Genomic DNA, 26,548 nt, shown 5'->3' with positions numbered 1-26,548 from the left:
GGAACGGAGTACAGCAGTGTATTCTGGACTCATTTTGGTTGGATACCTTCTCTTTTTGGCTGGAGTCCCTTCCTATGACAGAGGAAGTATTTGCATAGCAATAGCCCCTAATCGCTTTGAAGCAAGGTATTTTTCAAGTTCAATCTGTGATGTGCAGTTCACCAATCCTGTGGCATCAGCAACCCACTGCCTAGCACCCAGGACCTGCGTTCTGGAGCCATTCATGAACGGACTTGCTTATTATGCTACTGGGAAAGCTGTACTTTCACTCCTTGCCCACAAATTTAGTGCTTCTTCCCCATATGCTTTAACACCAGTATCAGAAAAACAGCGTAATTACATGGCCCCCTGATGTGACTGCATGCTGCTTTCTCACACAGTCAGAAAGCCAGACAAGCCATTGAGTGGGGGGGAATGATGAGGTACAGAAAGAGGGAGAGAGAGGAAAAACACTGCAAAGAATAAAGGGAAAACTCCAAGGAAAGAGCGAGAATAAAGAAGGAGAGAGAAGAAGAATAGAAGGAAGGAGAAAGAGAAGAGGGAGTGAAAGACAAGGTAAAGCTACTGGAAAACTTACACAAAAATGTGCGGTAGGTGGCTGCTTTATAGTTAAAAATAGGTAAGAAGCATTTTATACTATTGATGTTGTCTTTAATCTTCTGTTTGTCCCTCTACTTTAATCTTTTCTCTATTTTGTGTGTCTTCTTTACACAATATAATTTAGAATAATATTTTATATGTTTACATCTCACACCTTTTTACCCTTAATTAGCCAACTCTGTGGACTGTGCATTGAGAGCTTGTATGTGGTAAAAAAGCTGTGCCACTCTCCACTAAAAATGGTTATATTCTTTAGCACCTGACAGAAAAGTGGTAGGAGGACAGTTCAGTCTGGAGTTGTACATGTGATTAGATCTCATGTATGCATATTACCAGCCTTAAATACTTTTAGTATTCTGCAGTCATGGTCACAATATTGCAGCTTTCAGTACTGTTACTGCAGTGTTTTCTATTAATACACAATAGATTTTGTTTTTAATAATGGCAACTGGATTCCTACACTTTACTTACAGTCTCCTCTCTTAGCTGTTTAAGCACAATGTGTCTCTAAACCACAAAGAGCATAGCAGGGAGGAAGGCATTTGTAAGCCTGGGTTGCAAAAAGACTTCCAATGACGTTAAGGGTGAAAGTGGGACAGTGCACTTGAAAGTGTGCAGTAGTGTAGTTGAGGGTAATTTGAGTAAAGGGAGTTTACCGACTTCTCTGGAGGAATATAGAGTTTAGTTCAGGTATGTTTAATCACTTATTTTTTTCACGATTACACCACTGGTTGTGTGTCTTGAAGGTGAGACTAAACTAATAATGGGAGAAGTTCTAGACATAGGCAAGGGCATTGGGCTTCATTGTGATAGGAGTAGGGCGGCTAAGGAGAGCAGGGTTTGAGTGTGATGAGGAAGCAGCAGTTCTAGAGCTCATCAAAGGGAGCAGGGGTGCGTGAGATAAGGAGGGGGGAAATTCTAGACTGGCCAAGGGGAGCAGGATTTCAGTGTGATGATGGAGGGGCAGTTCTGAACTGGCCAAAGAGAGTGGGGCTTTAGTGTGATGGGGGGGCAGTTCTGGACTGGCCAAGGGGAGTGAGATTCAGTGTAATGAGGAGGAGGCAGTTCTAGAGCTGGCCATGAGAAGCAGGGTTTGGGTGTGATGATGGGGAGGGCAGTTCTAGACTGGTTAAGGAGAGCAGGGTTTGGGTGTGATGAGGGGGAGGGCCGTTCCAGAGCAGGCCAAGAGGAGTGGGTTTGGGTGTGATGATGGGGAGGGCAGTTCTAGACTAGCCAAGGGGAGTGGAGTTTGGGTCTGATGATTGGGAGGGCCGTTCTAGAGTGGGCCCAGGAGAGTGCGGTTTGGGTGTGATGATGGGGACTCAGTTCTAGACTGGCCCAGGAGAGCGGGGTTTGGGTGTGATGATGGGGAGGGCAGTTCTAGACTGGCCCAGGAGAGCGGGGTTTGGGTGTGATGATGGGGAGGGCAGTTCTAGACTGGCCAAGGCGAGCAGGCTTTGGGTGTGATGATGGGGAGGGCAGTTCTAGACTAGCCAAGGCGAGCGGGGTTTGGGTGTGATGATGGGGAGGGCAGTTCTAGACTGGCCAAGGCGAGCAGGGTTTGGGTGTGATGATGGGGAGGGCAGTTCTAGACTGGCCAAGGCGAGCAGGGTTTGGGTGTGATGATGGGGAGGGCAGTTCTAGACTGGCCAAGGGGAGCGGAGTTTGGGTGTGATGAGGGGGAGGACAGTTCTACAGTGGCCCAGGGGAGCGGGCAGTGGGTGTGAGGAACAGAGGCCGTTCTAGGCCTGGTGGGTGGGTGATGCCCTTCACAGGCAAGGGTGCCGAGGGCAGGAGCCGCTCTCCTGAGCCCCGCGGCCCGTGCGCTCTGGCGGGAGGCTGCGGAGCGGAGCAGCGTGTGCCGCCGGGTTGAGAGGAAGAGGAAGTGCAGCGGCTCCGGCTCGGGCTCTGCGCGGAGCTGCCTGTCCCCGCCGAGGCGCCTCCCAGTCCCAGAAGCGCTGCTTCCCCCGGGCAGCGGCAGACTCCGCTCCCCACCTCCCCGGCCGGGCTGCGCGGCACAAACTTTCTGCCCTGCGATAAGCCGGGCTGCGAGCGGCGGCGGCAACAGCATGTCCCTGCCCGGGCGCTGAGCGCCGGAGGTGGAGCGAGCCAGCAGAGAGGAGCCCGCCCTAGGTAAGGGATCCGCTACCCCCGCCCGGCACCGCCCCGCCCCAGCCCTCGGGGCTACGGCTGGCTCCAAGCCCTGCTAGCCCGGCAGACTTGCCCCGAGACCCCGCCTGGGTCTCCCGCCGCCCCCAGGGCGTAGGTGCGAGGGCGCGGAGCGCTGTAGTCACCGCCTGGGCTGGGGGATGCGCTGCCCTGCGGCTGGTGTGCGCGCCTGGGCGGGAGGGGAGCCCGCTCTCCCGTCCTGCAAAGCCTGGGGCAGCGGGGAGCAGGCTTTTCCTCTGCGTCTTCTTGAAGTTTGACAAGGGATCCCCGGGCACCCGCCTCTCCTGAACGGGGAGCTGAGTTATAGGCGGCAGCAATGGGATAACGGGCTTTTACTGCGTTTTGTTTTAATGAGCCCCTGGATGCCTTCAGTTCCGACAGGGCACTTCTGGGGTTGGGGTGGGTTATGAACTGTAGCTGGGCAGAAAAAAACCAGCTTTCCCTTTGTTTCCTTGTTGTTCGAGGGCCTGATCCAAACCCCAATGAAGACAGCTGGGGTTTCCAAAGACTTTCATGGGCTTTGGATCAGGCCCCAAATAAATAGCCAAGTACATGCATTGATTCATCTCTGACAAGCAGCTCTGTACACCTTGGTGATGCTGGGACTAAACTGGCAGCTCATTCAAAATACTCTTGGCTGAAAACTAGCACGTTAGTTCATGGCTAGCTCTTCTGATTCTTTGATGCTGTGTGTCCTTGATTTCAGGACATTGCAGTTATATCCCTAGGGCTGGTAAGTCAGGTCACAGTTACCACCTTGGTGGAGATATTGTCTCCAGAACTGAATACATATGATAAGGGCCGAATTGAGGAAGGAATTGGAGATTTTTTTTTCCATTAGGTAAGCAACACAATGACCAAAACCATCTTAGGCTACCATGTACATAATCTAAGCTCTGTAGTACAGCTTCACTCTGGTTTCAAGCAGAGGAGGGTGCTATTGTATGATGCCTGAGGACTAGTGTGGTAATGGCTTGTTAGTCTTTCTGGCTTGAAATTCCTCGGTAAATTAATTGAGACTCAAGAACAATGACACACTGATGTGATATGGTTCACAGAGATCATGGATATCCGTGACATTTTGGCAATGTAGGACAACAGTTATTAAATGTGTGTGTACAGGAATGTGTTTACGTGTGTGTGAATATGAACTTGGTTAATCTAGAAAATGGGAATGATGTACTTTTTTTTCTAGCATTGTTTAATCTGCATCCTTGTAAGAGCTATGAGTTTCTCTGCTTGTCATTGTCCCAGTAACCCTGCATACTCTTGGAAAAGGGGAACTGGATGGAATGGGAATTGGATGGGTTTATCTGTAATGTTCGCGACTTGGCCAAAGGATTCCTGTAGGGCTCAGTATGCTCTTCCTGTGGCACTCATAGCCTTGGTAGGGAAAGCAAGTGGAACTAGAGGCTGCTGTATGGCAGTACAGTGCACCAGCTAAGCCAAGCCATCAAGCTGGATTGATTAGATGTGTTTTATCCTAAAAATTATTTATTGGGAGTAAAACTGTAAATATTTCATTATACTGTAGTTTCCAAACTGATATTTTATCTGGTTAAAAGAAACTGCCAGTTGTTCCATTTGGAACCCAGTAGTACTCAGTTAACTTTCTTTGACTTAATAGAAAAATAATTAACCTTGCTAAGACATAAATGATCTTCAGTTTACAAGGGGAAAATGTTGTTAATCTTTTTTTTAATCCTTTATAGTGCTTCTAATCTATTAGTTTCAGTTTTTGACATTAGTAATAAATTATGTGAATAATGTATTTTTTCACAATACCAGTGGTCACATTTATGACTTTATTTCAGTCTACCTTCCCTGCATTTTTTAGAGGAACATTTAACTGGGCCTCATAAATTTGTTACATCAGGCATGGGGTTTTCCACCCCTTGAACATTGGTATTCCCCTGGTCTGAGAATGAAAATGTAGTGCAGAGCAAGTACGTATAAATATTATTAAATACTTACAGCAGCCCTGAGTTGTGCTGGGAAACATAATTAAATAATTTGCTCTTTCAAATCATTTGGAAACATAAATTACATAAACTAGTAGTTCTCAACCATGGGTACATGTATCCCTGGGGGGAATGCAGAGGTCTTCCAGAGGGTACATCAACTCAAGATATTTGCCTAGTTTTACAACAGGCTACATAAAAAGCACTAGCAAAGTCAGTACAAACTAAAAGTTCATACAGACAATGACTTGTTTATACTTCTCTATATATTATACACTGAAATGTAAGTACAATATTTATATTCCAACTGATTTATTTTATAATTATATGGTAAAAATGACAAAGTAAGCAATTTTTCAGTAATAGTGTGCTGTGACACTTTTTTGTATTTCTGTGTCTCATGTTGTAAGCAATTTTTAAGTGAGGCGAAACTTGGGGTTACGCAAGACAATTCAGACTCCTGAAAGGGATACAGTAGTCTGGAACGGTTGAGTGCCACTGACATAAAGAGCCATTGTCTACCTGTGTTTAACAAAGCTATGTCACCTACTATTCTTTTATATTGACATACAAAGTTATTTGTAAACACACTTATAAAACACATGTAGATAGTTCAGGACAGTTTCACTTTTATCATGGGAAGGGAAGTCCTTAAAACTCTTACAAAGTGTGTGAGAGAGTACAAATTGTAAAAGAAGGATGAATTCAAACGCTTTGTGAGACCTTGGCAGGAGTCAACTGTCCCTTCTGTATGCAGGGCCGGCTCAGGCACCAGGCACCCAAGCATATGCTTGGGGCGGCACCTGGTAAGGGGCGGTGGGGGGGGCGCTCCGGCGGCGCGGCGCGGTGCTGGGGGGGGTTCCGGTGGCGCTCGGCAGGGGGTGGGGGCGGGCTCAGGCGGCGTGGCGCTCTGGGGGGGGGTTCCGGCAGCACTCGGCGGGGGGGGGGGGGGGGCTCCGGCGGCACGGCGCTCAGCGGGGGGGGCGGCGCGGGGCGCGGTGCTGGGGGGGGTGTTCCGGCGGTGCTCAGCGGGAGGAGCGGGCTCCGGCGGCGCGGCGCTTGGCGGGGGGGGCGGTGCTGGGGGGGGGTGGCGCGGCGCTCGGCGGGGGAATCGGGGGGCGGTGCTTTTTTTTGCTACTTGGGGCAGCAAAAAATTAGAGCCGGCCCTGTCTGTATGCCCACTTTCAGCATAATGAGCTCCCTGCTTTTGTTGGTTGTATGCCCTGTTTCCAAAGTCTGGTGCTGTCCATCATCTTCCCCAGTCTAGGTTCTCTCGCTGGTACTTCTTGCCCCCCTTGTCACTCTTCTGCTTCACACTGAACCACTTTTGTTTAACGGTGGTGGAGGGAGGAATCAGCTTTCAAGCAACTCCTGTCCTCAGGATTTAGCTTAAAAATGCTGAGTGGGTTTGGGGCTGAGAACTTCTTTATGTTTCTGCAGTCAGTGTAGGGAGGAGAGAACTGAGGCCGTGCCCATCTGCCCTAGACTTGCAGTAACTGAGCTAAGCTAAAACTTCTGCAGAGCAGAGCTGCTTTCACCAATTCCCTCCATAAGAGCTATTCTGTAACTGAGTAACATACTTGGGGAGGAGCTTTGATGCTTCCTTCTCCAGTGATGTATTAGGCCAATGGCTGGCCAAAGCACTGCGCAGAGTCAGAGCCAAAGCCCTTTTCAGTATCGAGTCCATCAGTTGGTCCTCTCCAAAATGGGAGGGTTAAAATTGTGGGAGCTTTAAAAAATGTGTGATCCCCATGACGGCCTAGCAAATCTAAAGCCCTGTAGTTATTTTTTAAAAAGCCTTCCAACGTCCCTGTAAGGTAGGTAAATATTGTCCCTGTCTTACAGAATGGGAAACTGAGGCAGTAGGCAGTTGTGACTTATTCAAAGTCAGAAAGCCGGTCACAGAGAGACCTGTAAATAGAATGAAGTGTCCTGGCTCCTAGCCCTTACAATTGCCACTAAAAACACTGTCTTCCAAAATGATGCGAAACAAACTTTCAAGAGATTTTATTAAAAGCTTTATTTCTTACAACTCTAAGAACCCATGAATAAGTCTTCATTTCTAATATTTAGCAATCTTCATTAGATTTTGCCATTTAAAAAAAATCATTCAAGTAATTTCTAGAAACGTGAAGCTGTTGTATTGATAATGAAGATGCATTCTTAATGAAACACAGTTGTCTGAAAACTTAGAACAGACAAATATTTGCTATTCTCTTTTTCATACTAAATGTAATGGGTTGAAAAATAATAATTTTCCACCTTATCATACTAACAAGTAAATAAAGATCAATAATCAAATTCTTGTTGAATTGTGAATAAGAGCATGTTGTTACTTTCAAATTAACTATCTCTTAAAAAGCTGGCATGATGGAAATTATAGAAAATTTGAAAAACACTTTAAGAAAAATGTGAGTGATTTATAGATTTCCAGGTTTTTAAAAATCTTTTTTTATTACTAAGAATTTTCATGTGAATGCAAGTTTTTATTTTTTAAGAATTTGTCTCTTCTGTCACCACACTTGAATCATAATCCTATGTGACATCATAATCATTTCCATAGCAATTGATTATGCTGTCACTGTGAAACCCATTTCTGTTGCTTATTTATCCTTTTAACTCCAGAGAAAAGATCCTGTTTTCGTACCCTTACCCCAGGCATTTAAAAATACCTAATTAAAAGAAAGGTGAGACTTGCAGTCTCAGGGATTAGATATGGGTTATGGCATCTTTCACCATTAGGTCATTAATTGAAAGTTATAGCCATTGGGTAAATAATTATTCAGTGCATCAATATGAAAATAGTTGGTGGTCTCAATGCAGTCCAACAGGCAAAGGTGCCCACATCTTAAAACTCACCATTCTCAGCAGAGACGGCACCATCTGGCAAGGGATAGCTCAGTGTGTAAGCGGGGGAATGGTCCCGCTATTGTGGGGAAATTTCCTGACTTCTGCACTACCCCGGTGAGGTGGGCAAGCGAAAGGATCTGAGTCCCCGCTCCCACTTCCTTTACCCAGAGGCCTCCCTGCCCTTGAGGGCTCCCCTTCCACTCTCCTGTCTGGCTGAGTCCTCGTAACCCCAACAAGGCTGGGCCCAGGATTCCTGGGGGGCTCGACCCCCAACCCTGCTGTGGTCACCTAGGACAGGGGCTAGGGTGTCCCCACTCCGGGGTACTCTCTTTACACTGGGCACCTCCCTGACCCACTGATTATTCCATACAATTTAAAGCAAATACAAGTTGTTTAATTAACAATTAATCTAAAGAAAAGAACAAGGAAAAATGGGAAAGGTTAAAGGAAAACACATCACCCTGCTCTGTGGCAGGGAACATCACAACCAGTGTCTCTGGAATGTCAGGGCAGGTCACAGTCTGCTTCTTGTAGGTCCCAGGCCTCCTTCTCAGGCCCAGGCCATGCTGCAGAGACGCTGCGGGTTGGACACTTGCAATGGCCACACACCTCCGGGCTTTGAGTGGAGGGACCCTTCTTCCCAGCGTCAGCCCCCCGTAGGGTTAAGGTCCCCCTCCCGGTCTGGCCTGCAAGGGCCCTTGTCTGGGGGTGTCTTTCTGTGCTGGGCCCTTTGCCCAGGTTCCCCCTTGGCTGGCCCCACTTGCTCACCACACCTGGCTCTGCGGCTGCAGCTCTGCTCCCAGCACAGGATCTGCTCTCCCCGGGCTGCGTCTCTGGCTCTGTGGCTGCAGCTCCACTCCCAGCACAGGATCTGCTCTCCCTGGGCTGCGTCTCTGGCTCTGCGGCTGCACCTCTGCTCCCAGCACAGGATCTGCTCTCCCTGGGCTGCGTCTCTGGCACGGTTCTGCTCTCCAGCTCAGCTTGGGCCCCTGCTCTCTCCTTAGCTCGGCCCCACTCAGTCTGACTCAGGCCATTCCAGTTCACACGGAGGACGGGACCCCCTCTGGCCTCCTGACTCCCTGATTAGCCTGCCCGCCCTGTCAATCAGGCTGATCTGGAGCATTGGCCTCTCCCCATGGTTCCTGGGGACCGTCAGTCTCAGGCTCCTGATTTGCCCTCGACCCTTCCCCTTTTAGTGCTGGGAGCTAGCCAACCAAAACACCCCCACTGAATGTTAGTAAGGGGGCAACAGTCCCCTTACAAGTGGTTTGACCATTGGCCTGCTAAACCCAGGGTTATGAGTTCAATCCTTGAGAGGGCCATTTGGGGATCTGGGATAAAAAACTGTCTGGGGATTAGTCCTGCTTTGAGCAAGGGGTTGGACTAGATGATCTCCTGAGGTCCCTTCCAACCCTGATATTCTATGATCTGAATGAGTACGAAGGCACAAAGGATTGTCTTCTCAGAACTGGATAGAGAAACATTGCCAGGGAAGCCTGGGGAAGCTTTTGTTGCTATACCGTTCTGTGGTAAGCAGAGGCTTTAATTCTCTAGGGCTGTCAAGCCAAGTCAGAAAAAACGCAAAATTGTCTGTAAAATTGAACAATGTTTTTAGTAATTTCTCATAAGTCATCACTGAGCCTTTAAAGACTTCCTCCTGCACCCCTATTCATATGACGACTCCTATGGATTTCACTGGGACTCCTCACATGAAGAAGGGCTGCAGGCACTGAGCTAGTAATACCAACAACTTACATAGCAATATTCACCCAGAGTGCTTTATAAACATTTGCATACTTATTAGGGTTGCCAACCTCCTGGTTTCGCCGGGAGTGTCCCGGAATAAGGCTCTATCTCCCAAAGGCTACTGCACACAAACCAGGAGATTTTAGGTGCTAAAAGTCTGGCGGCGCAGCGAAACTAAGGAAGGCTCCCTGCCTGCCCTGGCTCCGTGCTGCTCCTGAAAGCAGCCAGCACGTTCCTGCGGCTCCTGGGGAGGTCAGGGGGCTCAGCGCGCTGCCCCCACCCTGAGCACCGACTCCGCAAGCTCCCATTGGCTGGGAACTGCGGCCAATGGGAGCTGCGGGGTCAGAGCCTGCAGGCACAGGCAGTGCGCAGAGACCTTCTGGCCCCCTCGCGTAGGAGCTGCTGCCAGAGGGATGTTCTGGTTGCTTTCAGGAGTCACCCGAGGTAAGCGCCGCCCCGCTACCCCCTTCCGCACCCCTTCCACCTCCCTCTCACACTTCAAACCCCTCTGCCCCATCCCACCCCCAAGCCCAGAGCCTACACCCTCTCCCGCACCCTAAACCCCTGACCCAGCCCGGTGAAAATGAGTGGGGGTGGAGGAGAGCGAGTGACTGAGGGAAGGGGGCTGGAGTGGGTGGGGGGCAGAGCCTCAGAGAAGGGGCAGGGCAGGGGCATGTCCTTGAGGAAGGGGCTGGGCAATGGTGTTTGGGTTTGTGTGATTAGACAGTTGGCAACCCTAATACTTATACATGCTCTACATAGCGATTATCTCATTCACCACTGAAATACAGCCAAATATTGATTTGCTTGATAAGACTTCTTGTGGCCTTTGGCCCTGATTCAGCAAGGAACTTAAGCATATGCTTAAAGTAGTCCTGTTAAAGTCAGTTGGACTTCTCTCATGCTTAAAGTTAAGCATATGTTTTAAGTACCTTATCAAAGCAGTACCTTAAAGTATAGGCTGCTTTGTCACATTGTTTTAACATATTGTTTTCTTTGTGCTAGCCATATTACCAAGATCCTTTGTTGTATTGTGAATGGATGTAGCTAAAGAAGCAAAGCAAATTAATTCTTATTCGTAAAAGGAAGCTCAGTCATTACATAACTTTGTTAAATATTTTTGACTACTAAACATTTATGCAATGTTGCCTTTCGTCATTGATTGCAGACTGTATGCTGTCTAAAATAGAAAAAACATTAGCAATGCTTAGCTTTTAATTCACTAAGTAAAATATCTAACTCCAGCTTTATAGAAATGATTTAAAATAATGAAGTTTGTGTAATTCTGCCAAAATAAACAGAGAAGCATTATTTTTTCCATAGGGTAAATGGCAAAACACTTAAAGCTTGGCACAACATATAACACACATTTGTGTAACATTTCTCTGGACACTTTCATACTGAAGCAACAAATCTTCTTTTTAGCACATGTTGATTTCTGTTTCCAATTTGTGTTAGGCGATCGTTAGTGTCCAGCCAGCTTTTATTCTGTTCTAAAGTTGACTACCTAAGGTAACTATTATTTCCTGTAGCTTACCCTGAAAAGGATGGGAGGGATAGGATGAATACAGGATTTTTATCTAAAATCCCATAAAAGCTGAAACATTTAGTTTCAGATACATGGTTTTTTCATTTAAATACAGATCAAGTGATAACTTTTAATATTAGGACAGATCTTGCAGTTGGATAGGTATAACTATATTTTCCTATAGCAGTCATAGATATATAATATAATTGTTGCTTTATATATATATATATGTTGACTGCTTAATAACATTATATTGCATTTTATATCACTGTCTGTAACTGAACGTGTGTACTTCAGAGTATATTACAGGTACATTACATTTTCAGCTTTCAATAAAATAATAGTACACCTGTTAATTTTATCTTTAAAAAAGTGAGTCAGGCGTGATAAATATAGATTATTTAGTATCTGAACATTTATTAAATTATGCTGTTTTGTAAAGGTCTATGGACAGCGTATTTTTTAAAATAAATATAAATCATAGAAACTTTGAGACTGGCATATGAAATAGAAAAATGAGTGCTGTTATTTTTTTCTTCCCCCTTCCCCTACCTCTCTGAATCAGCAGCTGTTGAAATGGGTTGTGGACTAACCAAATTAGAGAAACGTGATGAAAAACGGCCTGGTAATATCTATTCAACTTTGAAGAGGCCCCAGGTAGAAACCAAGATAGATGTTTCCTATGAGTATCGTTTCCTGGAGTTCACAACTCTGAATGATGGTAAGTACAAAACTCTTTTTCTTTTCACTTATTTTTGATGACACTGAGAAGCCAATCAATTCATAATGCTTTTAACTAGTATAGTACATGTGAGTATTTATATTTTTTTTAAAAGTCTTGTTTAATCTCTTTGGCCTTAAATAACTTTAATACATGCAGTCACAATGATCTTGATGATTTTACCATCTTGACAATATCTTACTCAACATTTTTTTTCTACCATAGATTTTAAACTAATGCATAAAATGTAGCTCTTCAGATTTTAGAAGGGATTCCTTATATTCCGTGTATTTGATATGAAAGGATATGTTTAGATTCCTTTACCTTTGCACATTATCCAGATTTCATTTGGTAAAATGATTCAGAGCTGGAATGTTGGACAGTTTTCCACTGTTTCCCCCTCCCACTGTCACTCTCGATCACTGTTTTTAGAGGTTGAATTCAGTGTTGTCACTTTGCGGACCTGTCATTCATAACCCTCAGGCTGTGACTAATACCTAGGGGCTGTGTTGTTGCATTCATATGCCTGGAAAAATGGAAAATGGCAGAAGCCCACTTTAAAAAAAACAACAGCTGAAAGGCACAGAGCCTTGTAGTTTCAATATATATCTTAACTTTGTCCAGCAATGAGCCTCTTCCTTTCAACAGTATGCCAAATAGTCCACATCTTAATCTGATGACTGCTCATGAATATTCCATTTATTTTCTCTTGTGTTGACATCTATGAACCTAGAAGCTCTTCCAGAAATGCCAGGCTGCAGTCATCCATGCCTTTTGTTATTTCAAAGTTAGGCTACTATAGTACATTCTACATCGGACTATACCTTAAACTTCTTTGGAACCTGAAGTTGGTGCAGAAGGCTGTGACCCACTTTTTAACATATGACAACTGTGCTTTGGAATCTGCATTGGCTGTCTGTTGGTTTCCAGACAGAGTTTAAAATCATGGTTCCGCCCTATAAAGTGCTAAATGACTAGGGACCTGTTTGTTTGAGAGATCACTTCTTTCCTGGTGCAACTCTGTCAGTGTAGATGCTCAAGCTGGAAGTCACTTATGTGAGAGAGGGCATTGCTGGCAAGATGTTCTCCTTGAGAGCCTCTTGATTTTAGAATTCACTTTTCATCCAAAATAGCACAAATTGTTTAACCTTTAGGCATAAGAATGGCCAGGCTGGGTCAGATAAGTGGTCTGTCTAGCCCAGTATCCTGTCTTCTGACAGTGGCCCATGCCAGATGCTTCAGAGAGAAGGAACAGAACAGGGCAGTTATCGAATGATCCATCCCCAGTCGTCCAGTCCCAGCTTGTGGCAGTCAGACGTTTAGGGACCCCCAGTGGGATTGCATCTGTGACCATCGTGATTAATTGCCATTGATCAACCTATCCTCCATGCTCCAAAGCCCTTCTGTTTGGCCAGGCATTTGGAGAAAGCTGAGGATTTGGAGGGAGTGGTTGAGTAGGAATGTGGATTTGAGGGAAATGGAGTTTGGGGACGTGGGGTAGAGAAATTTTGGCTTTGTGGACTTGTTTCTTTTGTTGGAGAAGGGTTGTTGAATTTTTACAGCTGTTTTTATCTTAATTGGAATGCGTTTCTAGTTATTTGTCAAGAACATCAGGAGGCTGGGATAGGCATTCTTTTTATATTTGTGTGTTGAAATTGAAGTAAATAAATACAAAACCAAGTCAAATAGCTCATTTTGAAATTCTGAGAGCTTTCATGTCTGTACTTTGATTTTCTAAGCAATCTTACTGTGATATATTGCATACTGTGGAGCTAGTGGAAATGCATTAATATTGAGGACGTTTGTTTATTTATAGTCTTTTCTGTGTCACTCATCACCACAATATCTGAGTGCCTCAGAATCTTTACTAAATGTATCCTCCTAACCAGGGCTTAAATTCTCCCCAAGTATTTTCTGGAGCCCTGGGGCTAGGGGTTTCAGCCTAGCAGGGTGCGCCGGGGCTCTCGTGGGTTTGAAAATATTTACCAGAGCTCTGCTCCGGATGGCTCCAGCTGAATTTAAGCTCTGCTCCTAACACTCTGAGGTTTGGAGATGTTGTTATCCTCACTTTACAGATGGGGAACTAAGGCACAGAACGATGATGTCACTTGCAAATAGCCACACAGGAACTCTGTCACAGAACCCAGATTTCCTGCATCCCGGTTAAATGTCTTAGCCACAAAACCATCCATCCTGCTATACCTGGTCCCTTGATTAGCAGGTTCACACGCTAGGTCTTGTGTGCAAAAGTTCTGAAACAGGAGATATACAAGAATGTCCATGGTTCTGTCTGCAGGATCAGTCCCTTTATAAACACGCTGCTGCCAAGCCTGTATCCAAGAGAGGACATTAGAAATTGATATAGTTTTGCATATTGTTTAACTGATTCGTATCTTATGTGTGTGTTTGTATGGTAATAAATTCCTTAGTGTAACAGATAGCATCTTTATAGTAAAAGAGAGCAGAATAAAAAAAAAGCAAAGAGATAAAGGTTAGAAAAAGAACTCTTGAGTTACATCCATCCCCACTCCTTTATCTGTATTGTTTTATTAAGATTATATTCCCAGTTCTTTACTCATAGTGTGCAAATTAAAGTACATGCATGTCTTTGTAGAACTGGGATCTTAGATTATAATCTGTTCAGAGAATGGATCTATCTTTCTATATATATTTAAAATGTGTGACACACTATTGGACATGAGACAAGTAACATTTTTGATGTTCAATTATATTGTTCTAACAACAGTTGTTTCAGATTTATTGAAGTCAATGTGGTTTTTTTTTAAATGAAAACACACCATTATGGTATAGATGAGCCTTTTATGAGGTCATATTTTATGTTGTAAAATCAAAAGTTAAGTGAACCTTTACTATTGAAATATACTTAAATTAGTACCACATTTCAGTTATTGTCTTGACAAGGTACTTAGTTTAACTGATCACAATCTCACTGTGGGGAATCTAATTGTATTCATAGCTGGGATTTGGAAACCTCATGCACTGAAAAAGTAAAGGTGTTTTTACTTTTGCAGGTGTTTTTATTTGATTTAAGACTGGTAAAAGCAATTTTTTTCCAATTTGAAGTTATTTAATTACCTGCTTTCATTTTGTAAGCAGAAGTGTCTAAAGGAAATCTGCATTCTAGTTTTGTATTTCCACTTGACTAGGTAGGTTACCACCATTTTGTTCTTGAGAGTGATTAAATGAAGTTAGCATGGTAAAATATTATTAGTTCAGAGATCTTTGTGCATTGGCTACAATGAGATCATGCACCATATGTAAAACACAGATAAATTAGAAAGGAACTTACTTCTCATAAACCTGGCTTCCTAGCAGATAAATATGGAAAGATAAAATCCACAGATTGAGAGCAGTAAACTGGGAAGGAGAAGGGGATGATGGATTTAGGGTGACCAGACAGGAAGTGTGAAAAATCGGGAAAGGGGGTGGGGGTAATAGACACCTATATAAGACACAGCCCCATATATCGGGACTGTCCCTATAAAATTGGGACATCTGGTCACCCTAGATGGATTACTTGTCTGAAAATTTTTATTACTCATATATCTGAGTTTAAATGTTGTATTGCTGTAGGCCCTGATCCTGCAAACACTTACATGTGGGCTCAACTTTGTTCATGCATATAATCACATTGATTTCAATTGGACTACATACATATGAAAAATTAAGCACGTGTTTGCAGGATCAGGGCATTACTCCCTCTCCAGTAATAGAATCACAATCAAATATGAAAGCAAATATTCTACTTTTTGTCTTCTGATAAGCACATCAGCATTTCCCTCAAATGAATTATAGCTGCTCAAAGCAATCTGCAGTAAAATTGCTTGCCACTATAGGTCAAAGCAAAACCCAATTATCAGACTACAGCAATGCATAAAATGTTTTCTCTGAGGCATAGAAAACAATTTTTATATGTAATATGACATAAAAAGAACATTAAACATGTTAGTGTTGTATGCTGCAGATTTATTGCTTTTATTAAAAATAATTGCTCTAACTAGTATAACTGGTAGTTAGAACTTCAGATTTCTTTACCCTGTTTGACTTTTAACTAAAGTTTAATAGCTTGGGAAAGCATATCAACTACATTCTAGTTTTTAAATAGGAACTTGCTTCCCATACTTTTTGTGTATACAGCTGTATGATGATAGACTCAAAAAATTGTTTTTTTAGATTACTTAGATAGTTTCTTGTTTGCAGCCTCATACCTCTTGACAAGGTATATTTTACTGATGATATATGCTAAGTATTCCAACAGCATGTGTCTTAGTTGATTTCATCATTTTACCTTTTCTTGTAAAACAAAATGTTAAATAATATTTTTCATTTATATAGTAGTTTTCGTGCAAGGATCTCCAAACACCTTATAAACATAAATTAATAAATTATCTCAACATCCTAATGAGGTAGAAAAAGATTAATCTCATGTAACAGATGAGGAAACTGAGGCACATACAACTTGAGTGCCTTAATTAAAGTTATATGTGTGGCAGAGCTAGGAATAGAATCCTAACCTGATATCCAGTTCTGTATTTTACCTAACTGGCCATGGTCTTGCCCAAATGCATGTTCATCAATGGATCTAAAGTAAGGAGTAGGTCAGACTGACTTTATTACTAAGTATGCTACAAAATTTCTGTACTGAGGTCTTATTAATAACATGCAGATACACTGAATTTTTTAAAATAGCCATCAGTCTTGCCTGTGCCCTCAAGACCAAACTGCTCTGGGGAAATACCATGTTGTAACAGGATCCCCAACAGGGTAGTTTTTTGTAGGGTAGATGAAAACCTACCTATGATTTGGTGATTTCTTGTGAACCTACCAATTGCTGATAAAGAACACACGTGTAAATATGCAGTTCATGAATATACACTTATGGTGTATGTAAACTTATGGTGTATGTATTAGAGATCAATGTTTCGATGCTTTGCAAAGCACTTGCTGCCTGTCTGTGGAGAGCTTTCTGGTCACATAGGTCTAAGTCTTCTCCTGGTTTCCATCTGCTAAATCATGATACAAGATGCTAAAAATACAGTGAGGGTGAGATTTTCAGAAGTGCCTAAGGAAGTTAGTGTCCAGCTTCCATTGAGAGTGAATTGCTCCCTTAGGTGCTTTTTTTATACACTCTCAGCCTAAATACTTCACTAATATTTTCAAGGTAGGCAATAGTTGTAGTTGCTACAGGGATGTTAAAAAATTACAAATGGATGGGGTGGTCTGTGCGAGGAGGTCTGCAAGACAATCTTTCTGTTGAGATCTGTGTTATGAAAAAATATGGGAACGCCTGGTTCCCAGGTGCTACAGCATTTATAATGTATTGACTTAATTAACCTTAAAAATAGGTAGCAGTAGGCAGGTAGAACTCTCCATTCTTACCCTTTCTGATTTGTTGCTTTGTATAAGAACTGAGGCTCTTTTAAAGCTGTAGTTGAACTCCTATTTTTCTTTCTTAAGATTGATCTCTGTTTCCCATAATGGAAAAGCAGTTACAAACCTATCTGCAAAGAAAGGTTTGTATTTCTAAGAAACCTTCTCCTCCTGTTAACAATTCAAGTACTGCACCCAATCTCCTTCTTTGCTTTTACAGAGTCTGTTGCCTCCATCTTTATAATTTTTTCCAATCTGCATGAGGGTTACATGCTCCTGATGTTGTTCAGAATCAAGGAATTGGTCTTAGCAGCTGCCAATTGCAAAGGCTTTGTTTCTGATCGAATGGCGAAAATTCCTCAACAGCTACAAGCCAAAAGGGCCTGATCCTGTTTCTATTCAAATTAGTGGCAAGATTTCCACTGATTTAAATTGGAGTAGAATCAGGCTCCAGAGTTGCTTGTAATTTGTTGTGGATTAAATAATGAAACCATAATGGCTTTATGATGGAGCTGGGGTAAGTGGGAAGGAACCCTAAGGTAAAATGTTAGGGGGTTTTCCATTATTTTTTAACTGCATATTTAGAGAAAATATCCATTAACTTGTGTCAAGTGACAGACAACATACAAAATATATGCAACACTTAATTTTAATGGAGAAGTTCTGAATAGTTTACTGTGAGAACAATAGTTGATCTTTGACTGGAAATTTGTGCAACTGTAGCGTGATGGATGGAGGGTTAAAATCAATTAATATTGAGTGATGACAGCCTCCCTGCTGAGAGAAAACAGGAAATCTTGGTGTCACTTAGCTCTTGACTAAGAAGTCACTTTTCTTAATCGTACTGAAAAGAAAACCCTGGGGAAATATAACTCATTTCTTTTTAGTTTGCATTGTAAGCCCACCAACTACAGGGGAAGTAAAAACCTCTCCATGAGAAAAACAACTTGGACCTTTAACTGTTATACATGACAGTCCCACAAGGAAAAAGCGTAATTGCTTTTGAGTGTGTGGGTGAACAGATTAGTCTTGAGTCATAGGCTGCATGTGGTTTGGTGTCATCATGCTGATGCCAGACCTTTTTACTATAACAGAAAGGCATAGGATCAAAATAATCGTACCTATAACAATCTATATACATGCAGCCACAGTCAAGCAACTAGAGATACAGGAATAGTAAGTAAAAAAGATTTTTTTACTCCATTGACAAATAAGGAACGCCACCATTTTAGCGAGAAAAAGGAAGTATTTAAGTGACTCTGCAGTCATTTTGGAAAACTTCCTGTTGACTTCTCTGAGAGTTCTGCTTATGTACGTGTAACCCACACACCTCCTGGGTGTGGTGTTCTGTCCCATCTAGTGGCGGCACGGAGGGGAGGGAGAGAGAGAGGGGAAGAGAGGGAGAGAGAGAGTGTGTGTGTGTGTGTTTAAATGAGTCTGCTCTACAGCCTTCGCTAAGAGCCAGTTGGCTTTTAGCTCATGCTGTAGAGACTCATGCACTAAGCTCCAGAGATCCCCAGTTCGATCCCACCCACGGATGACTGGGGTCTGTCGGTGCTACATAAGGACCACAGCATTGGGTACATAGGCAGTTGCAGTGTTATGGTCAAAAGTAAAATAGCTTCTTCAATACAATACAAGACATCTGTGGTTTCAAATCCTGTCTTCCTCTAACATGATGTGTAGTTTTGAGATAACCCCCTCCTCCCAAAGTTATTGAGCAGCATAAAGCCTGTTTTGAACCCATACATGGAAAAAGCGACATTACATTACAATAAAAGCTGAAATATGAGATGAAAATTTTCTTTAGCTAATTTAAATGTTGCTACCATCTCCCATTGTGCCTAGAAATTGCAAGATAGTCACTTATGGGCCTGATTCTGCAAATTAGTGGGATTTTTGTCTGAGTAAAGAGTATAGGATTGGGCACCATAGTTTATATTAAGAAGACCAGAATATATATATATATATATATATATATATATATATATATATATATATATATATATATATATATATATATATATATATATATAATGTTTAATGGTCATACTTAGTCTGAAGTGTTGACTCCACATTTGATTTAATAGAGGTACTAATTTTTCAAACTTTCTAATCATTACTTGTTTTTTCTTCCCTTTTAGATATTTTAGGTTATTAGATAATTAGATATTGGAATGTATTTAGGAAGTCTGAGAAATGTACATGAAAAGTCTGATATAACTCTGTAAATCAAGTGTTTTGACATATATTTGCTATTTATATATAGATTATTTATAGATATCGACTAAATAAAAGTGAATGGAGTTACTGAATCTTGTGGTTTTGATTTGATATTGTAGATCATGAGAATTTAAAATCAGTTGTGGGCACGAAATTTGCAAAATGTGGCTTCCATTCAAGATGGCCACCACTTCCATTACTTTGAATGGGATCTCAACCACTAGAGTTGCCAGACATCTGGTTTTCGACTGGAATGCCCGGTTGAAACGGGGCTCTGGTCAGCACCGCCGACCGGGCCTTAAAAGTTTGGTCGATGGTGCTGTGAAGCTAAGGCAGGCTAATCCCTACCTGTCCTGGCACTGCACTACACCCCGGAAGCGGCAAGCAGGACCGGCTCCTAGGCGGGGGGCCACAGGGTTCTGTGCACTGCCCCCACCCTGAACACCAGCTTTGCACTCCAATTGGGTGGGAATCATGGCCAATGGGATCTGGGGGGACGGTGCCTGTGGGTGAGAGCAGTGTGCAGAGCATCCTGGCCCTCCCACCTAGGAGCCGGACCTGCTGCTGGCCACTTCCAGGGTGCAGCACAGCGCGGAGCCAGGAGAAGTAGGGAGTAGCTTGCCTTAGCCCCGCTGCACGACTGACTGGGAGCCGCTCGAGGTAAGCCCGTGCCCCAACCTCTTGCCCCAGCCCTGAGCCCTCCACACCAGGAGCCCCCTTCTGCATGTCAAACCCCCCAATCCCGGCCCCACTCCAGAGCCTACACCCTCAGCAGGAGCCCTGACCCACTACGCATCTGAACCCCATGCCCCAGCCCAGAACTCTCTCCCACACCCTGAACCCCTCATCCCTGGCCCCACTCCAGAGCCCACACCCCCAGCCCAGAGCCCATACTCCTTCCTGCACCCCAGTCCCCTGCCTCAACCCACAGCCCTCTCCCACACTCCGAATCCCTCGGCCCCACCCCTCAGTTTAGAGCCCCCTCCTGCACCCAAACCCCTCATACCCAGCTCCTGCCCCAGAGCCCACACCCCTAGTCGGAGCCCTCATCCCCCCACACCCTAACCCCCGGCCCCAGCCCAGTGAAAGTGAGGGAGGGAGAGCGAGCCACCGAAGGAGGGGAAATGTAGTGAGTGGGGGCAGGGCCTCGGAAGGGGTGGGGCAGGGGGCGGGGCCTTGGGGAAGGGGTGGTGCTAGGGTGTTTGGTTTTGTGCGATTAGAAAGTTGGCAACTCTAGCAACCATAGGCTGCTTTCGGTCAAGAAGGTCACCATTTCCCTACAACATTGGCATGTGGAAGCGAGGCGGCCCTTGTAACAGTAATTGCCATTGCCCATTGCTTCCAATGGGACTGCAGCCTAGCTGCACACCAGAAGGCTACTTGCCTCCTGGGTTTTGTGGTTAGGAGAGTGTATGGGGAAAGTGTGTGGAGACAGGAGAATATAATGGTAGAACAGAAACTGTGGGAAGAACAGGGAAATGTTGAGGACAGGAGGACACTGAAGGAGCGACAGGAGTCATGGGGGTGCTATAGATGGAGAACATGAGAGAAAAGGGAGGCACAATAAAGTGGCGACATGAATGTAGGGGGCAGGTAGGAGTCAGTGGGGCATAGGGGAAAACAGGGAGAAGTGAGTGAGGCAGAGAAGGAGGAGAGGAGTGGGTAGTGTTGGGGCTAGGCGTTAAGCAGACTAAGCAATTGTTTAGGGCCCTGAGCAGCTCAAGGCAGCCCCTTATTCACTTTTATAGTATGTGTTGTGTGGGCCCCCCCCAATATTCCTGCTTAGGGCCCCCAATGGGCTAGTACTTCCTTAGGGAGCAGGCAACAAGATAGTGATGAGCATTCAGACAGAATGGCAGCTACCCTCCTACAAGAAATAAGGAGACGTTAAGTAGAGTTCTGCTCCAGATTGTCAACAGTGAGGCGCATGGTCTTGTTTGTGCATTCAAGATTGAATTTTGAATTGAAATGATCACACTAAAAAATTTAAATGGCTCAAAAATCAGGACAGACCAAAAACCCCTGCAATGTATTATTTATTTTTAAAAATTTATCATTTTTAAGTTGATCACATGAATTTTTGGGGAAAGGGGGAGTTGATTTATGGCTTATGGATGTTTGAAGTTTGCAATGGAGAGTAAAAAGGAATTGCAGCACATGCTCCAGGGAAAATATTTTACTAGGAGGGATTAAATATCATTGTTTTCTATTTTTAATGTATAATGTGTACAAATTATATGGGCTTTCTTGAATTCTCTAATAAAATTGTCAGTTTTCTTCTCCAGTTAATATGTACTGACACTAAAGCCTCATTTTGAAATGGACGCTCTCGTGCACACCCCTCTGCCCACAGGGAGTCTCAATGACTCGTAAGAGTCCATGATTTCAGATCCCATTTCATGAGTGGAGACCAAATGAAGCGACCATTGCTTGAAATGGCTAGTTGTCTCATTTGTCCTTACAATGGTTTATCTCATCCACACAGCAATGCCTTTGATAACCACTTTGGCATGTTGACATGCAGTCATGCTTACACAAGTGCACTCTGGGAAATGTGAGGCACTGTAGTGGGGGATATAGATAAGAAGACCAGTTGAACCAGTAAAGCTGCAATATTTGTAGTTTTCCATTTACATGGTGGAGAAATCTGTTGAAAACTGTACAGGTTCAGCTGGACCTAAGGCCCTCCCACCATCACAGCCAACTGGTATGACCAGCTTTTGTAAAATGTTGAGCATGGCTGTTGTGTTTAGAAGTAAGGTATTGTACTGAAGCTGCAAGCTCAAGGCATTCTAACCAGTAGTTTGTAAAGCTTCTTTACTTAGTATAAACAGGCCTTTCTGTATAGTTAAAATAAATAAATAAATAAGAAATGCACATATTAGCTGTAGATTTTTCTTGAAAGAAACAGTTTCTTCAAGGGAGAAAAATTCTCATTAAGTCTTTGCTATGAACTGCATCTCTTGATCAATGCACTAAAGACAAGCTTGACAGTCATCAGGTGCGTTAAGAATGGCAGAAATTCTACCCATCTCTCTTAAACAGTCATTGCGTAGAAGAATTCATCTCAACTCTGAAAAACAGAACCTTTACATGGTATGTGGTACATAAAAAATTCAAAACATCAAAGAAATGAGGAGTCCTAAAGATGCCATGTGTTTTGAAATGAAATGATAAAAGCCTTAATCCGAAAGGGAATGAGGTATGAGGTTTACAAATTAAATAGAAAGAGTTTTGAAAAAGTTAGAGATGAGTCAAGACATGGTTACTCATGAAATATAAATAAACACCAGTCTGCTGCTGTTATTCTTTGGTTGCTAAGCCCTGTATTGGTTCTCTTTTATTTAAACAATTATTTCCTGAATTTCTGAACAACTGACACAAGAATTGACAAATGGTGCTAAATTGCACGGGTTAATTCACCACCACTTATTGTACAATTTATTAAAAAGCAAAAAATTAGCATCTACTTGTATCCAACAACACAAAACAAAAGAACGAAAAGAGAGACCGACAGAATAAATGGTCTTTTGTTAAGTTATTGTTGTGTAAAGTTTGGAACAGTGTCAGAATCTTTTTTGTTTTGTTTTTGTTATTTATTTACTTAGGAATGCTAAGCTCAGATGCAGCATCTGTTTTTCTCTGTGGTCCTGCTTCTATCCGATTTTTTCCAGCTGGGTCGACTGCCTTGATGAAGCCTTTCAAATGATCAAATAGATAAAATTGTACATATTCTGCAGGATTATTTTCATTGTTCTTCACCACATGTGCACTGAATAAAATACTTTATAATTGTCAGACTTTTTGTTATCAAGCTGCACCCTTACAATATTTGTCTGTTTTTTGTTTTTTGTTTTAGTAAATTTTTGGGGGGAGAAATGATCTGCCCAGCAGTTGATGTTTCCAGGAAAAGCCTTTCCAAAACCAGTGGTAGAAGCTCAAGCTGCCTTTCCTTTGAGTTTGGTTAATTGTTCAAAAGGCATTATTCAGAAGTCCTAAATTCAGAAGATTTCTCTTATTTTGAAATTCCATTATTGGGCAATGGGAGACCTAATACTACTTAGAATCTGGTAGCTGTATATACACATTGGGAGCAATTCTCCATTCCAGCTGATATGCACTCAGCACAGGAATGGAGAGGAGAGGAAGAAAGAGCTTTTAAGCCACCTCTGCACCCTCTGGTTTGTGGGACCTTGCTAAGATGCTTCTTGGCCACCAGTGGAACTTAGAGCAACTTTACGGCTGCTCTTAACTTGTGCCTGGGTTTCCTGTGGCCTGCTAAGGATTGTGAACAACCAAGACTAACCAGAGGACAGTGTCACTCCTCCCATGCATTCCATGCTGGACGCTGGTATTAGGTTGTTGCATTGCTTCTGCCACTGGCTCGGGAGACCCCTTATGCTGGGGTTCCTGCTGCTTTAAAAGCCCCTTTAACATGTTCATTGGGGGGGGAAACTCAGAATCATTAAAAAAAAATGATGCTATGCAGGAGGTGGGATTATAAAACTACGTAATTTCAATGCCACTAATTGTCATAAAGGATGGTACGAGTCTGAACATTTCAGGAGGTGAGGAAGAGGTTTATATCTTGTTAAGATGGACTGCATGATGCTTCATGTTTACCATCTTCATAGTGCAGTAGAATCCTATCCCCGTTAGATGGGACATCTGTTATGTCTTTATTATGTGCATTTATTACTTTCGGATAAGATTATTATACCTCCAGTAACTGATTCTTTGGCAGCTTTGAAAGCAAGATGTTTCTGGTACTTGCATTTTTATTTCCACCAAGTATTTTTACACATTGAAAGGATCACGTGAACTCTTTACTGTACAAAGCAATGATGTTAAACTTCTGTTTTCTCATCAGATATTTTGGGGGAATGCTCTATTATTCTTAGCAGGCATAATTATGAAAAATCGTCCAGATCTCTGTTTTTGATCTGTCAGCACTGGCTTCTTGTTTGTTTTTGCAGTTCAGTTCTATTCTCTGGTGCTGGAGTTTGTTACCATGCTCCTATGACCCATATTTAGGGTTTACGAGGTGGTTTTCCAATAGACTTGCAAACTACCAATATAACTCTGTGAGAATTATTCACACACAAATGAAACTGGCCACATTTTTGTGCAGAAGGGGAGTAGAAGTTCAACTGCTGGAGGGCAACAGCAAGGTTTGAGTTAAAGGGAAAAAAAAGCAATTTTTTTGGCAACAAAAATTTATTTTTCCTTAGTGAATCCATCACCCCTGCTCTGGCTGGCGTGCTTAAAAAATACAAAATGGTACTCTTGGGAAGTACTTTGCTAATATTTAAGTGCCTTTTCCACTATTCTCTGGCTCCCTAACAGGTTCTCCTGCCTACTTAGATGTGATGTGGTGCATTGGTGGTGACATATCTCTCTCAGCTGCCAGTGCTGGGCCACAGCCTCTGCCCCGATTGTCATTTTCAGTGTACTATGAAAACCTTATTCCTGATAAATTCACTGCTAAAGATAAAGGGCAAAATTCTGGAGACCTTTCTGTAGGAGTTTTGCATGAATTGGAGGTGCAGGCTTTGACTCAAAGGATTTTAGTTGTGTAGTAAGCTTTTTTTTTTTTAAGTAACAATTTGTGGAAAAGTGCTGTATAAAATAGTAGTAGGCATCATAAAAGCTTTGTTTGTTTCAACATAGCGTAAGTAATTTACTAATAAGTTACATAGTACACCTCTACCTCGATATAACGCTGTCCTCAGGAGCCAAAAAATCTTACCGTGTTATAGGTGAAACCACGTTATATCGAACTTGCTTTGATCTGCTGGAGTGCGCAGCCCCGCCCCCCCGGAGCGCTGCTTTACCATGTTATATTCGAATTCGTGTTATATCGGGTCGCATTATATTGGAGTAGAGGTGTATCTTTAACCAACCTCTAGTCTAAAAAGGTTGGCACATTTAGGGTTGCCAATTTTGGTTGGATATATTCCTGGAGGTTTCATCACATGACATCTTTAATTAAGATTAATCTTTAATTAAATTCCTGGAGACACCAGGACAATCCTGGAGGGTTGGCAACGGTAGTACTTCCAAGAACATGTGTTTCTAATGCAGCTACTGTTCATTATGGATGTAGCCTACCCCTGCCACGATTCTAAAGGAAATAATTACCTAGTTTTAGTCCTAAATGTATTGAATCTATTCTTTCTCCTCTAGCTTGATGTTTCCTGGAATTAATTTATTTGAGTTTGTGCTGCCATCATAAAAATCCTGGGCTGAGTTTCCCCCTCTACTTTTACATGCCAAGCCTATCAGAGACTGCTGAGGGAGGGGCATGGTAGGCATCATTACCACTGTATGTTTTTGCCTGTCCCTACACAGGCCTACCTCTGTGTGAGTACACCCTGGGAGTCAGTCAGGGCTCCATGAGGATTTGTAGATTGAAGGAGCTGGATGAGGGGAGCAACCATTTCATGACAAGTTTTCCTGCAAATATCTGATCAACATTAACTCCCGTTGAGTTACTTTCTCCTGTGCTGCTATGTAGCTACAGGGAAGACTACAATTAGCAGCTAACTGATGGGGTTAGGAGGCAATCACAGCCACTGTGTGAAGATGGTGGGCCTCCGCATGCCAAGATCAGCTGACAGAGTGGAAGTAAACCCTGCTCCTCTGACACAACAATAAGAAGGAAACTCCATGATGAAACTCACACCCTGCCCAACAGGGGTGTTCCCACATATGGAAGAATACACCCATTAATAATACAGCTAGTCAGAAAAAGGGATGGGGATAAAGGGGAAATTGCAAACAAAAAAAATTTTTTTTTTTGAGAAACTTCATTTGTTTTTCATCACAACTTTCCAACCAGCTGGAATCACTATAAAAGAAGAAAAATCTAATTTATATTTCACCTTTTCATGCTGTTTTGTTCACTTATTTTGCATTTCACTCCATGTGGAAAATTGTATGAAACTAGATAGGGCAGTTTCACTTTGTTTATCTACTCTGTATTCTGGTTCACATGTACAAGGCCATGGTACTGTTTGTGTTCACATCACTGCAAGGGAATGTTTTTTTTTAAAATACAAAACACTGCCAACCTTAGTTTTCTCTGAATGTAATTGCCTCCCCCTACGAACAGGTTCATATTACGTATCATCAAGACCCATCCCCTCTCCCTTTTGTAAACAAAACCTAGTTTGGGGGGCAAAGTCCAGTCCACAGTGTCTTTAAATAAATTTGGGTTCTTAGTTGTACAATGCAGAATGCATGCTTATCTAAATACTGCTGACTGCATAACCTATGGCTATTTAATATCTCTACTAAAGCTGAAACAAGGCAATTTACTTTTATGAGAAATCATACAAGATTGCCCTAATAAAAGAA

At 42.9% G+C, this 26,548-nt stretch overlaps 1 protein-coding gene across 6 annotated transcripts in view; it reads left to right on the top strand.

The window, feature by feature from the left end:
* Nucleotides 1-461: 461 nt before the first annotated feature.
* Nucleotides 462-26,548, top strand: part of RFTN1 (raftlin, lipid raft linker 1) — a 129,951-nt gene continuing 103,864 nt past the window's right edge. Inside the window, exons 1-2 of one of the 6 annotated variants that reach the window (XM_065587052.1) lie at nucleotides 462-555; nucleotides 11,423-11,575. In XM_065587052.1, coding sequence (XP_065443124.1) covers nucleotides 11,431-11,575 — 145 coding nt within the window. In that variant the 5' untranslated portion in view covers nucleotides 462-555; nucleotides 11,423-11,430. Of the gene's footprint in view, nucleotides 556-2,312; nucleotides 2,734-3,500; nucleotides 3,611-11,419; nucleotides 11,576-26,548 lie in introns of those variants that run through there. The other 5 variants (XM_008170495.4, XM_005297035.5, XM_042862010.2 and 2 more) reach the window with 5 other exon arrangements.

The sequence above is a fragment of the Chrysemys picta genome, chromosome 2, assembly GCF_011386835.1.
Source record: "Chrysemys picta bellii isolate R12L10 chromosome 2, ASM1138683v2, whole genome shotgun sequence".
Taxonomy (NCBI): Eukaryota; Metazoa; Chordata; order Testudines; family Emydidae; genus Chrysemys; species Chrysemys picta.
The sequence above is the reverse complement of the archived record's forward strand: the minus strand, read 5'-3'. Positions and strand labels throughout refer to the sequence as shown.